The following is a 13,553-nucleotide window of genomic DNA, read 5'->3' as shown; positions in this document are numbered from 1 at the left end:
GCGCGGCGCGGCGGCGGGGCGCGAGAGAACTACGCTTCCCGGCGCGCCCCGCGGGGCGGGTTCCCGTCAGCGCGAGGGGGAGCCCCCCGACGTAAGGGGGGATCACTTTCCCCTTGTGTCCGCCATATTGGACGGTAACTCTGGTCAGCGGCGCTGGGGCCGAGGGAGTCCTCGTTGCCGGTGACAGTCGGTGCGCTCCGCTCCTCGGCGCCCGGGGTGCCCCGTGCCCCGGCCCCGCCCGCCCCCTCCGCACCCGGGAGCTCGCCGCGGCCCCGCGCCCCTTCCCCTCCTCCTTCTCCTCCTCCCCCCCGCTCCCTCCTCCCCGCCCGGGTGTCAGGCGCGATGAGTCCGGCCGACGCCAAGCGCGGAGCCAAGCGCCGGAAGAACAAGCGGGGCGGCGGCCTCGGCAGCAGCGGCGGGCCGGGACCCAGCGGCGGAGGCGGCGCCGGAGGCCTGGGCAAGGCCGGGGCCGCGGCGGGAGCGGTCCCTCTGAGGGCTGCGAGCCAGGCGGCGGCCGGCTCCTCCAGCGCGGTGGGCGGCCTGCTGACGGCCCCGGCTGCCGGCAGCGGAGCTCTGGGCGGCGGCGGCGGGGCGGCAGCGGGACACGGCGAGGTGAGGCGAGGCGCTGGCCGCCGGGACGTCAGCACGGCCCCCGGGTGCGATGAGGGCTGGGGGGAGGGAAGGGAAAGGAAGGGAAGGACGGAGGGGGGCTCGCCGTGTCATCCGCCCTCTCTTCGCCGGCCCGGGGGCGGGGGGAACCGGGAGAGGCCCCCGGGGGCTGTGGGGATGGGAGAGGCCCCGGCCGCTCAGCCTTTGTGGGGGAAGGGCGGCGCGGCGCCCTGCCGAGAGCCCCCGGCTGCGGGGTCCGCGCCTCGTGCCCCACCTTGACAGAGGAGCTGAAGGGACGGGCCTCGGGGGAGTGGAAATCGTGCAGGAGGCGGCAGGGAGAGCGGAGCTGAGCCCTGTTGGCGGTGGGCTGCTCGGTTGGGCGTCGGGCTACCTTGGGGGTCAGGCTGGGGCCTCGAAATCGTGTAGATTTGGTCCGTTATTCCGTAAGATGGTGACACTTAGTAGGAGCAGAGTGTGGGGTATAATTGGTTCTTTTTTTTCCCCCCGGGAAATTGCTCGAGGATTAAACCTTTAGAAAGGTGTCCGATGGCTCGAGTGATGAAAGAGTAAATAAGTTGATGTGCCTTTCCCTTATAAAGGTTACCTCAGGTTTTTATGTTGCCCACACAAAGGTTGCATTGAGGTATTATACTGACAAAAGGATTTCCTGCTGACAGCATCTTCAGCCGGCCATGTGTGTCACGCAGCCTGCTCCGCTTCCTCTCTCACCCTCGTGAACTTGTACACATGGGGGGGAAACAGAAGAAATGGCTTTTGTGCTTTGGGGTGGTTGAAATGCCACCATGTAACTAATGCTTTTTTTTTTTTTTTTTTTTTTTTTTTTTTACTTTCTATGTGATTTTTCCCACCTATTTTGGTGGATCAGTAAGCAATTCGGCAATTGTAGCTGGCTATTTTTTTTCTTCTTTAAAGCTTGTCTTTTTGTGCCGTCATGTTTTAGTTACCCGGGGCTTGCAGAGGTTCAGAGGAACTATTCGTGTGTTCTAATCTGTTGCTTATTTCAAGTGTCATTTCTGTTTGGGACAGTACCACTTATATGACTTATTCAGAATATCATTGTGAGTGATGAAGAGATGTGGAACTTCTTTGTAACTATGCAAATTGTCACAGAACAGTATTTTGGTAAAACCTCTTGCCAGGAGATGTATCTTATTGCTTGATGGCTTAGTATGCAAGTTCTTCCTGGCACAGGTCCCTGGGTATCGCTGGAATAAACATGATAACGGCAAAGGAAACAAGCAGTGAAGTGATGAGCAGAGCAGCACATGGATGTGATTCAAATGGCGAAGGCTCCACTATCCCTGATGTTTTGATCTCTTTGCGTCTTGTGGTTAAGATGCAGTCCAGGACTTTGGTTGGCAACTAATTGTACTCCATCAGATCTTGTGCTGAAATTTGCCTTAAAAGGCAGCAGCACTTCTAGATTTTCTACTTCATGTTTCTTCTTCATTTTGGACTAGGTGGTTCTTAATAAGATTTCTTAGTCTTCAGGGGTTTTTGATTGAAAAGTATAAGTTGTACTTCCCAAATTAAATGCAGTATTTCAGCATTATATTTCTGGAAAAGTACTTTTTGTCTATTACTTCTACCAATGCATTGTTTGTTCTCTTCCAAGTATGTGCAACGTTACTTTGAAAGCATTTGTCACTTTGTCCTAGTTTTTCAGATTTTTTATTTTATTATTATTTTTTTTTTTGCCCAGATGTGCAAATGATTTCATCAGATGTTTCTGTCTTTTAGTTGTTAGCATGGTAGGAGTGATCCTGAAGGCTGGTGGACAGATGAGGAATTAAGAAATTTGTCAAATAAACCATTTAGTTAAGCTAGACTAAACCTTTGCAAAGATCTTGTTTGATCAAACGCTAAACATTAAAATTGGTTCATCATGGGGATAGGTAAATCCCTGTGCTCAGTTTCCAAAGGGTAAATGCCTGTGCTTAGAGATGCACCTTTAAAGTTGGCATTACTTTCTCCATACTTGTTACAGTGGCTTTTTCCTTGATGTTTCCAATACCTCTCCAGTGGCGTTGAGGCACAGGAGTTGCCAATATTTAACAGTTAAATGACGGTTTTGTTTCGGACGTGAAGTCTCAAATCACCATTAACTTGTTACTTACTTGTAAATGTGATATCCTTAATGGTTAATAATTTGCTAATTGAGGGTACGTGGTCAAAACAAGAGCGCATTCTGTGAACGAAGGACTGGCATATGTTGCTTCTGGATGAAGTTAAGAAAGAAAACTGTGTATTTTAGATGACTGATTGCTTCTAAATTAGGTGCAATGTTTGTTTTGGCTGGATGGAAAGTAAGCAACGCTCTAATAGCTGTGAAGTAGTAACCAGACTTGCTTTACTTGCATCTTACACAGCACATTGTAAGGTTCCTGTTAGTGGGCAAGAAAACCAGCAGCCAGTTCTCTGCTGGACCCATGTAACTGGAAATAAAAGCAAATATATATATATGTATATATATAAAACATCAAAAAAGAAAAAAGGAAAGGAGATTTTCAGATTTTCTGCAGCGTTTTCTAGTTGTTCATGTACTTTGCTGTTCCATCTTGCATTACTTCCCTGAGCTTACGGCATCCGTTCTGGATATTGTAGGCACGTTCCTCTATTGAAGTTGCATAAAATGCTTCTCCTAAAAGTTATCTAAAATATGGAATGAAAGAAGAGGTTTAGGAAATGATCCGGAATGTGTTCTATGTCTCTCTCTATCTATAATTATTTAGAATTAAGTTTACGTTAAGTATCTTTTATAAAATGGATTTATATGTGGTTGAAACTAGAGGTGTGTATTCCAGAATTGACATTCTAGCTGAGACTGTTGTAGCTAAGTATTGTATTTCAATTGAGCCTCTCATACATCATCTTTGGAGTATTATTTTAAGAGTGGAGGCTTAATTGTGTGTTAGAGGATGTGCTATGTTTTGCTCTGAGCTTCAGCTGGGTGACACCTAATGGAACCTAACTGGAAGCTACCTTGCCCCATGCACATGCTGAAGAGCGTCAGAATTCACCCTTTACAGCACAAGCAAATGTTTTAGAGTGATAGTGACATGGAAGATGCTATGGCAGTGTTTCAGTGTAAGGGAGTATCTTACTATTGGAAACTTGTAGCTGAGTCTAATGGAACTGGAAACCAAGTTACTTATTCTGGTGTGGTGCTACTGCAAAGCTTCCCTAAGAGTTGTGTTTCTTCTTACAGAACTGATCACAGCAGCACTAGAAAGAGTCGAGTATCCTATCAATGATGGTCATTTGTAACCAGAAAGTGAGATATTTTTGAAATTTCATACATGTATTTAAAGAAACAGGCTATATTGTCTGTTTTGAATTGTTTTAAATTCAGTAATATGTTGCATTCAGTCTTGTTAATTTCTTCCTTTACGTTTTTGGATGTTGGTTGGATTGTTCGTGCTGTAAGGAGCTCTGGGCTATCGTAACCAGCAACTGCACATCCCCAAGTACTGCTGTGGGCAGGTGGGCTGTACTTGGTGTGCTGGGGCACGTGGGGCTGAAAGGGCTGCTGTCCATGGCTGCCCTGCTGTGATGGGATCTGCTGCAGCCCTGGCTGCCTTGTATTCAACTAAATAATTCAGAAGCCATTTTACCATTTTCTTGTTTCCTTTCCCAAAGTTTATATTGTTTATATCTGTCAAGTGTAGCAATGATTAAATCTTACATTTGAGAGCTGTCATAATTTTCATAACATATTTTGCTGGACTTTTCTTATATCGTTTCTTCAATAGATATTCTATTCATAGTGGACTGTAAGTTGCCACTCTGTAGAGCAGGTTGGCCCATCAGCTTTGTAGTTCAGTGCTCCAGTTGATTGCATTTTACAGGTATCTGTGCTTGATTTGTTGCTTGAGGTTTTCCCTTTTCTCTCTTTCCCCCTCAGTGATTCAAACATTCAAAAGAAAAGGTATATAAAAGTGAGCTTTGTCAAGAGCTCAGAAGTTGATTGAATAGCCAGCTTTTGTACTTCTGTGTAGCCCCAAAAAAAGGCAAATGTATTTTGATCAATTTTTATTAAGGTTCAGGTAAATTAGATAGTTCAAGTGGTGTTGTAACTTCAGGTTAAGAAAGCAGATATTTTTATAAGCTCAAAATACTTATTTTAAGAAAAAGAGTCTTTGGACAGTCCAGGAGCACATTTATTCCTCTAAATGCAATTCAGACTTTCTTTATTTTAAATGGAGGTGCAATCTCTGCCTTGAAGAGCTTATGCTCTGCTTGCTCCTTAATAAAAGGAGATACAAGATAGCAGATGAAACTATTAGGATTGGTTTTAGGTGGTATGGTTGAGTTAACTTGCTAATTTAGAAGGGGAATCTATTGCGACTAAAAGTTTGAAGTGTTCTAGTTAGATTCATTTAAAACAAGCTTAATGGTTGCATAACATTCACATTAATAGCTTTTCTTAGCGTCTTCTCATGATCAGTTGAGGCATTTTTCTGCTAATAGATGTGAGGCCACAGGCATGCCTATTAGCTGGTGGCTCAGATCGTGTAATGCCGCTCCTGGGAAGTGTGAGCCTGCGTGTGCTCGTGACCTTGACGTATTTCCAATCCCCAATGGCTCCATTTCTCTCCCACCTTCTGCACCTGCTGTATCATGGTCAATTGATAACGAGAATAATTGGTTGTGAGCTGTGAAATGAAACGTGGGGAAAGCGTGTCCAAAAAAATTGCATCTGGGCAGTGGTGCCTAATCAGTTACTGGTGGAGTGTCCTACTATGGCTTTGTTATGAAGGCAGTGGGTTTGTCTTTGTTGCTACGTTGGTTACAAAGTGGTTGAGAGATTAAAAAAATAGTTTTGACTGTTTAAAAAAAAAAAAAAAAAAAAAAAAGTAACTCCATTCCCCTCTCAACTTTTGCTTTCTGACTGTAAGTGAAACCCAGTTGATTTGGGTCAGAATTTGACCAGCATGAGAAGTTCCTCTTGAAATGGGTGCATATTGGTGACGGTATTCAGGGTTCAGTTCAGTCTTGCATTTTTTAATTGATCCAAAATAGTACCTGAAGTTTCATGTTTTGTATTTAATCTTGGATTTTTTTTGTTACTGCATTTATCCTTTTGTAGTGGTGTCCCACCGTGAGGGGAGTCCTCAGATCCCTTCTTGTCTCCAGTTCCTGTATGGAAGGGATTATTGCTCTTCCCTGGCGTTGTTGAGTGTGTGTGGAATTTCACTTTGGTGGCACTTGGTGCCTAAATGGGTAATGTTTACTCCCTGGTGTGTATTCAGCAAGGGTGGTCCTTAAGAAATACAGATTTGCAGCAGTTGTGTTGTTAAGAAGTTATTAGGAGAAATAACTGGAAATCATCTTGCATTGCTTAGGATATACAGGGCTACTTGTGTGTGCCAGGCAGGGCTCTATAACATGGATCCTGGTAATCAGAGAAGATGTTGTACTTGTTGGGGCTTCTTCAGTGTAGGGAAAAGAGGCCATTTGTTATCTCTTATTTGAGTTATGAAAACTGTGCCTACACTTTCCTTTCTTGCAGTGATTTTTTTATTTTAGTGGTGACCAAGGTAGCTTTGAACAGCTCTGTTTTGAGGAGGGGCAGTCTGTATGTGAAAACTTCATAGGATATTTAAAATAAAGAAATATTTGAGGTAAATGGATAGATGAGTACTGCAGTCCAATTCCTTGTCTCTGTTAATAACTTAATCTACAAGTTTCTCGTGCTGTAAATTAAGAGCACAGCTGGGAGATGACATTTATAATGCTGCCCTTAACGTTATTATGGGAACTGCCAAAATTGAGGCTTGTCAGGGGATGCAATAAAATAAATACACCGTTATTTTTTTGACATGAGAGTTATTTAATTTTATATTGTTAAGATTCAAGGCAGCCTGTGACATTATTGACCTTCACCTCATAGCCCTGTGAGGAAATAAACCAGAAATAGTATGAAAGCTATGTCTGAGCAGCATAGTAATTCTCCTGAAGTATATTTTCTCAGGGCAAATAATTTGGTATAGAATGTACAACTGCTCTAATGGTGCAGAGCTTAGTCTGAGCACCACCTTAGAAAGGGGAACAAATCACTGGGGTTGCTTTTGAGCTGTTTGAGGCTGTGGAACTGGAGCTGTTTGTGTTTGGTGATAGTGTTGGAGAGAGACGTCCTTGGAGTGCAAGCTTTAGCTGTGTTCTTATATAATCAACTTAATTTCTTTTGTACAAGCCATGTAACTTAAGGAAAGTGTAGTTCTCTCCATTCTAATAGTAAGAGGGGACACTTGAGTACCTGAGAGAGAGAGAGGCACTTCAGAATCATGCTGTGGAAGAATCATCTCTCCCCACTCGTTGTTATAGAAAGTGCTAAGGGAATTTGGTGCAAGCTGGGTGCCCAGAGTTGGAGAGGGTGAAAATCTCTGTAGGAGCCTGTATTGGTCCTTTGTCTCTTCAGTTATGGCTTTCTCATTAAAAATAAAATAGAATTGGAGCTCAGAAGGGTTGAGAGCTCATTCTCATCTTAATCTTGGTTGTTTTTTAAAACTGAAAAAAAAACCCCACGAAAAGCCAACCTTTGTTCACTTTTAAGAAGTAAGAAAGGAGTTCACTGGTCTGTGAGCTGTGAACAGATGGAGGATGTGATCAGCTGTTGGGGCAGTGTTTGCTGCTCTAAATAGCTCTTGCTTGTCTTCTCCAGGGAAAAGGTACCAGGCTGGGTAGGTGTGTCTGGTTGGCAGCCCAGGGGACTTTGCTGTTCTAGATCTAAATCTTGAGATACCCATCTTTATTCTTCTAGATGCTAATTATGCCTATGCTATCCAAAGTGTTGGTTAAATGATGCCTTGCAGCACAATGTCAGTTATGTCAGCATTTACCCGTAAGTCAGTTGTTGCTCATTTTGGAAATTAGAGCTTCTCTGCTTAAAAATTAAAGCAGAATCAAACAGTGTAGAGACAGTGGTTGGTTTATTTCCCAGATCTGTGCATGTGCTGAAAAGGTAAGTTTTCTAAATACAATGTATAAAATCATGCAACTCTGCTGTTTGGTATTGGTTTACTAAACACTAGTTGATATATTCCCCATAGTAAATAAGTACAATATTCGTCCTGTGAGTCTGTAAAGGGCTCCACGGACCCATAGCAATGTGTAGCTTCTTAATTAGGAATGTAAGCACTGCCAGCTTAAGTCTGCACTAGGGCTTTTAGCACTTAGACTTCTGTGGACAGCAGTGAAATAATTGAGAGATGTTTTTACTTTTCTTTTTCCTCTACCCCTTAAGGTCTGCTAACTCACCTTTTTTGGAGATCTGCACAATAGGTAACCACTGAAATTATTCCCCAAGCAGAGTATTGGAGACTAAAGGATGGAGTAGTAGGCGTGTTCCTCTATGGAAGCCTTAAGATGCTGGCAGTGGTGGGAATCCCATTTAGCTAATAATACTCAGCTCTTGGGGACAAAAACAGATGTGGCACATTGTGTTAGGAGCATCCATTTCGTGAGGTGGCTTTCATGTAAAATTGGCCACTCGAGGTAAGAAATGGTCTGGATTTGTGGTAGGTTCATCTGTCTCTCAGGTGGACTTGGCACAGGTTTGCAATAGCATGGCTGTCTAGCTGGTGTGGAATAGCCCTAAATGATCTTCTTGTACTGCCATTACCACCACTAACAACTGTTTAGGAGTTGTGAACCTGGGTACATATCAAAGAGACCAAGTTCTGACCAAGACCCAGAAACAGCATCTTGATGCAATTTGTGTATGGCAGAATATTCCCATCTCAGGGATTGGTGTTGGGTTTTGTTGGCATACTGCTTATCCCCATCTGTCAGAAGAAATGGGTGGCAATTACAGGTCTGGTAAGTTAAAGGAAGTACAAGTCTGTTTTGTGGTTGAATGAGGAAGGAAAGAATAAGACTAAAATGCTATTTCATTTTCTCCTGTGTGCCGTGGGAGAAAAGTTCGTTTGGATGAGGAGAAAGAACTCTAAAAGAGCAAACATTATTGATGTTACATGAAAAGAAGCTTAGCCTTTTGAGATACATGAATGAGTCGAGGAAGGAAGGACTCTCAAACATCAGCTGGGCACGACTTTATGTAACCCACTTCTATTGAACTTGACTAATAAGGTTTTTTTAAATGTATCCCTAATGACAAACACTCAAAACCTACGAAGGACATGACCAAAACTTAATTATATTGACATTGTAAAGTGACACAAAGAAGGCAGCCCGTTGTATCCCAGTTATGGAGGAAGTCCATTAATGCAAGCCGCGAGTCTTCAAAATATGCTTTTCTTTTTTAATTAAAACATACCTTGTTTGTAGCACTGGAATTTGGAGAGTGCATTAAAAGTAATGTACGTGTAATGTTTTTCAGAGTGCTGTGAGGCTTTACCTTGACTCCTGTTCTGCCTGAAGCTTTGTACTGTCAGGCTGTCAGTGGCAGCTCCTCACAAACAAAAGAAGCAGCTTTAAGCAGAGGTGCCAGACTTGAACGCACGCTGCCACCCGCTTCTTGTCTTTGATGCTTCTTTCAAAGAGAAGCAGTGCACACAGCTGCGTGTTGGTGCCGTTGGTGTTGGTGTGCTGTCTGTGGTCATTGCAAACTTTCTGCTTTCTTCTGTATTTTGGGACTAAAGTAGTTTTGCTTTTTCTTCCTGCATACAGGAATGGTAGCAGTAGCTCTCAGGGCAGAACTCTTTCAAGGCTGTGAGGGTGGTGCTAAGGCTGAGTTGTACACAAACGTTCTCAGCTATTTTTTAGTGTTATGTGGTAGCTGTTTTTTTTTATTATTATTTCCCCCTTTGGCCTAGTTGCAGCAAACTAACAGTAATTTTAGAAATACTTGGAATGAATGGAGTTACCATAGCAAACTTTGGTTCGGATGTGACTGACAAAAAGTTAGGGAACCTCTTTCAGGTTCTGTAACCTTATCACAGAAGCACCCATTAGTTGGCTGCTTCACACTTGTTGTAGGGAGTGTTCCACAAAGTATGCGTTTGGATAATCCTAATGCTGATGTGAGCCCAGAGGCTTTCATGGCCAGATGCATGAGTGAGACTGCCTGCGTGCTCATAGGTGTGCATGTAGGTATCTCAGCTCTTTAAATATGGCATTCTTGAACATGGATTGATGATGTTGCTCTCAGTGTGTAGTTGTGAACCAGTGTTTGTGTGCATGTAAAATTTTTGCGTTAGGAGAACATGTATGTATTTGAGTGTGAAGGCTGCTCATAGTCCTAAGTAAATGTTTGAAGACATTTTCTTTTAACACTGAGTTGCGTAGTGAAGTCGGTCATTTGGGAGCGCGAGTGTGCCTGAAAAAGCAGATCAGAGCCGCAGTACAATTTTGCCAGCCTTTACTGTTTAATTGGTGTGGAGTTAATGACCAAAAGATTTCTTAATTGCAGTAATGCTTCCAGGCTGCTTATCTTCAATAAGCCGCTACCACAACAGATGGCAGGTTAGTGGTTTAGCTGAGGTTGACTGGAAATTTTTCACCACTTGATTGGCCATAACTTATGTGTGTGACTGTAGAAAGTACATAGTTGAGAACAGAATCTTTGTTGGTACAGATATCAGATGAATTTTGTGGTGGCTTTTTTATTTTTTTTTTGTCACTCAGCCAAAGATGGGAAGCTTCTGTGCTGTCAGAAGGAACTTCATCCGTGTGATCATCTGTATTGCATCTTTGCTTCTTTTTCCTGGCTATTCCCATGATTCTTCTCCACTGACTGTGATTCTGTGCTCCATGTCACAGGCTCTGTGGGGAATTGTACCGGTATGTGCTGTGATTTGAGGCAGCTCGGAGCAGTGGGCTGAGGCTGATGGGGCTTTCTGTTAGTGCTGTGCTGGCTGAGAGGCTGAAATGCAGGAGGAGGAGTGGACAAACTAAAGCTTTCGTGATGTATAGGTACACATTACTTCAGACAAACAGAACCACAACAACCTACATTTTCAATGTAAAAAGGTGATTTATTTCTATCCTGGAAGCTACCATTCTTATACACTTTTCTCTCCTAGCTTGAATTTTGAAACCTTAAGTAGGAGAGGCAGGAACTTTGTACTGAGGAACGCTGCATTGTAATGAAGTTAAATATTAATTGATATCTAATGTTTTAGGAAGGGCTGTTGCTGGCCACCCAACGTACTGACTGGTTTTGAGAGTTATGGGCGAAATCATGGCCTTAATGGTGCATATTTTGAATGCTATGTCTGTTGCATTTCTTTAAACCTGACTGGCACGTTTTACAATGAAAATGAACGGGATTAATCTTTTGTGGATGTTTCAAGTTATTCTGGGACTATATTTCCATTTATTTATTTTCATTTTACACTATTACTTACAGCTTTTCCATGTCCACGCTTTACCGTTTGAACTTCACGGCAGCTGAACAGGCAGCCCTGCTGCTGGTCCGGAGTAGCTGCTTTCTCTGAAAATGCTTTGCTACAATCTTACCCAAATGCTTGTCTTCCGTGTCACTCGGTAATAAAGATACTGTTGCTGAATAGTTGGGAGGTGCAGTGGTTCGTGGGTGTGGGTCTTGGAGACTTTCTTTTTAAGGAAACCTTCAGAATGTGATGTTTTGTTCTTGTGAGGTATTTGTATATTGCGACAGAATTCCCTTCAAGTTCCTTTTTCATAATCCAAGCTTATTAGACTCCCAGTAACTCTCAGTGGGAGCTCAGGCTGCTGGATAGGCTTTTGGTTCCTTCTGCATTTTAAAAACTATCTTCCTGTTTCATACCAGGCCTGAATGTAATGTTCCAGAATCTATCTGTGCTGTAAGATCTTAATTTCGAGTTTCATTCTCTCTTATCTCAATCATTTCTCCCTCTCCTGGCCAATGGAGGCAGCATTGGTTACACTTGTCAGCTGTCTGCTCTCACAATGACCTTATTGATGGAGACACCACAACCTCACCATGCAGCTTCATTTCATCCTGAAATGCTTTACTGTTAGTTTTGTGCTGTATGATCTGACTCTCCTTGCTTCAATTCAACTACTTCATTGCTTGTTCTGTTTGAGAACTGACTGTTCCTCCCTGCAGTAAGCTGGGTGTCCCTGCTTCCTACAACCCTTCATGACAGGTAATATTGCATGGATGTCATATTTGTTCTCTTGTAGTGTTTCTCCATGCTGTTCGTGTCTGCCTTGAAGAACTGTGCTCAGGATGAGTTGCAGTTCTCCATCTAAGACTTTCTGGAGCAGTATTAGGTGGAAGGATTATGTCATGTGTCACATAGGCTAATGCTACAATGGGACATACAGCTTTTTTCCAAGTCTGACCTTGCTAACTCTCGTGCATATATCTATTTGGAAATTCACAGCACTTCTATCCAGATCTTGATTTTTGTCTATTAAACAGTTTCCTGAGTAAGGCTGTCAAAAACTTGATTAATCAAGTCAGTCATGACGCTTTTTTTCCCCCCTTGGGCAAGTCTGTCATGGAAAAAAAGATGTACTGATTTGACAATGCTTGCTTTTGACAAAACCAGAGTGGTGTTCCTCTTCTCAATATCATCCAAGTGTTCAATAGTAATAGGTTCAGTATACTTACCTGACTTTTCTGGGAACGGTAGCAAGTCAGAGTTGTTCCCCAGGTGTTTGTCCTTCTTACTCCTCCTTTTTAGTTAGTGAGTTGGTTTGTTCCTTTTAAAGAAAGGGTCTTTGTTCACCTTAATCTAAACTTCTGGTATCTTGGGCATCCTCTGAGTTTTTGAAGATGGTGTTATTGATTTCAAGATGACTTGAAGGGCTTCTTGAGCAACTCGGTTGAATGTTATCAGATGAAGCCAACTTTGGGAGGAAAAAAGCAAAAACAAAAAAGCCACATGATATGGCTGTTCCCATAGGCTGACTCTGAGTGGACATTTTCCCTCATTTGCTGGTACTGATTGTGCGAGTCTTGCACTCACTGCAGTCCTCCTTCTGTAGTGAGGATCTATTCTTCCTAATATGTTTTTTCTTCTTCAGTGATGGACAGATTCTTTCTCATTATTACTAATGTACTCAGCATAGCGGCCTCAAACTGAGAATTATTTCATTTTGTGCCTTCAGCCTTTTTGATTTGTCCCCTCCATCCTCTTGCTTGTTATGTGTGTTATTCATTTTCTCTGTGCTTTTTCTGAGTCATTATTCACTTGCTCTGTTTTCTGTTCTCTTGTTGTGCTTGGTTGTCTTGACTTTGTATCTTTTATGCTGTTTGAGACTTAGCTGTTCCCTGCCTTAGACTTATCTTCTGAGTTCTCATTTAATGATATTAAATCTGTCTCTGTCTGAGTTTGTCTCTTGCTGTTCTCTTCAATAACCATTGACTTTATTGTTGCTTCTAATGAAACCATCTCTCGGGGTTCACTGTCAACCACTTCTTTCTTGCTGTCTGCAGCTAAAGGGAGACTCTCTGGTTGCTGTATATGTTTTAAAACAAAAAGTCAGCAAGTTCTTCAACTTCTGGTGGAGTTCTGTGTTCTGTTTCCAGCAGGTGCTTAAGTTCTTACTTCCTTGTGAGAAGAGGTCCTGTGCCTTTCTTCACTCTGCCTTGTGCTCAGGAGAGGTATCACCCACTCATGCACTGTTTGGGATGGTGTGCAGTACACTTGCAGCTTGGTAGTGCTCGTGTGCTTTGTGGTGTTTATATCCTTTAGCTAAAAGACTTAGCATACCTGGGCTTTTGGAAATAGTTTGTTTGCTATTTGTTTCTTCTGTGAATGAATTGTATCCTCTTTCTGTTAGCCTTCCAGCTGGAAATAGACCTTGAGGCAGTAGATCATAGTCCTGACCATGTGCGAAGAATTGTCTCCTTTTCTCATCACACAGCAGTGTGCACATTGGTAACACTTGTGGGTTGGTTTGCTTGTTTCACATTAACTTGGTGTGAATAATTACATTCTCTAACTTCTTTGGTCTTTTATTGGGTTTTCATTGCTTATCTAGAAACACTTGTGTTTTGCTTGTGT

General features: G+C 42.8%; 1 protein-coding gene across 1 annotated transcript in view; it reads left to right on the top strand.

Annotated features, from left to right (window-relative positions):
- Positions 1–256: 256 nt before the first annotated feature.
- The window catches only part of FAM193A (family with sequence similarity 193 member A), a 70,771-nt gene continuing 57,474 nt past the window's right edge, over positions 257–13,553 (top strand). The window contains exon 1 of the mRNA XM_048942541.1: positions 257–612. Coding sequence (XP_048798498.1) covers positions 343–612 — 270 coding nt within the window. The 5' untranslated portion in view covers positions 257–342. The remainder of the gene's footprint in view (positions 613–13,553) is intronic.

This window comes from Lagopus muta, chromosome 4 (assembly GCF_023343835.1).
Source record: "Lagopus muta isolate bLagMut1 chromosome 4, bLagMut1 primary, whole genome shotgun sequence".
Taxonomy (NCBI): Eukaryota; Metazoa; Chordata; class Aves; order Galliformes; family Phasianidae; genus Lagopus; species Lagopus muta.
Note: the sequence above shows the minus strand (reverse complement) of the source record. Positions and strands in the feature narration are given on the sequence as shown.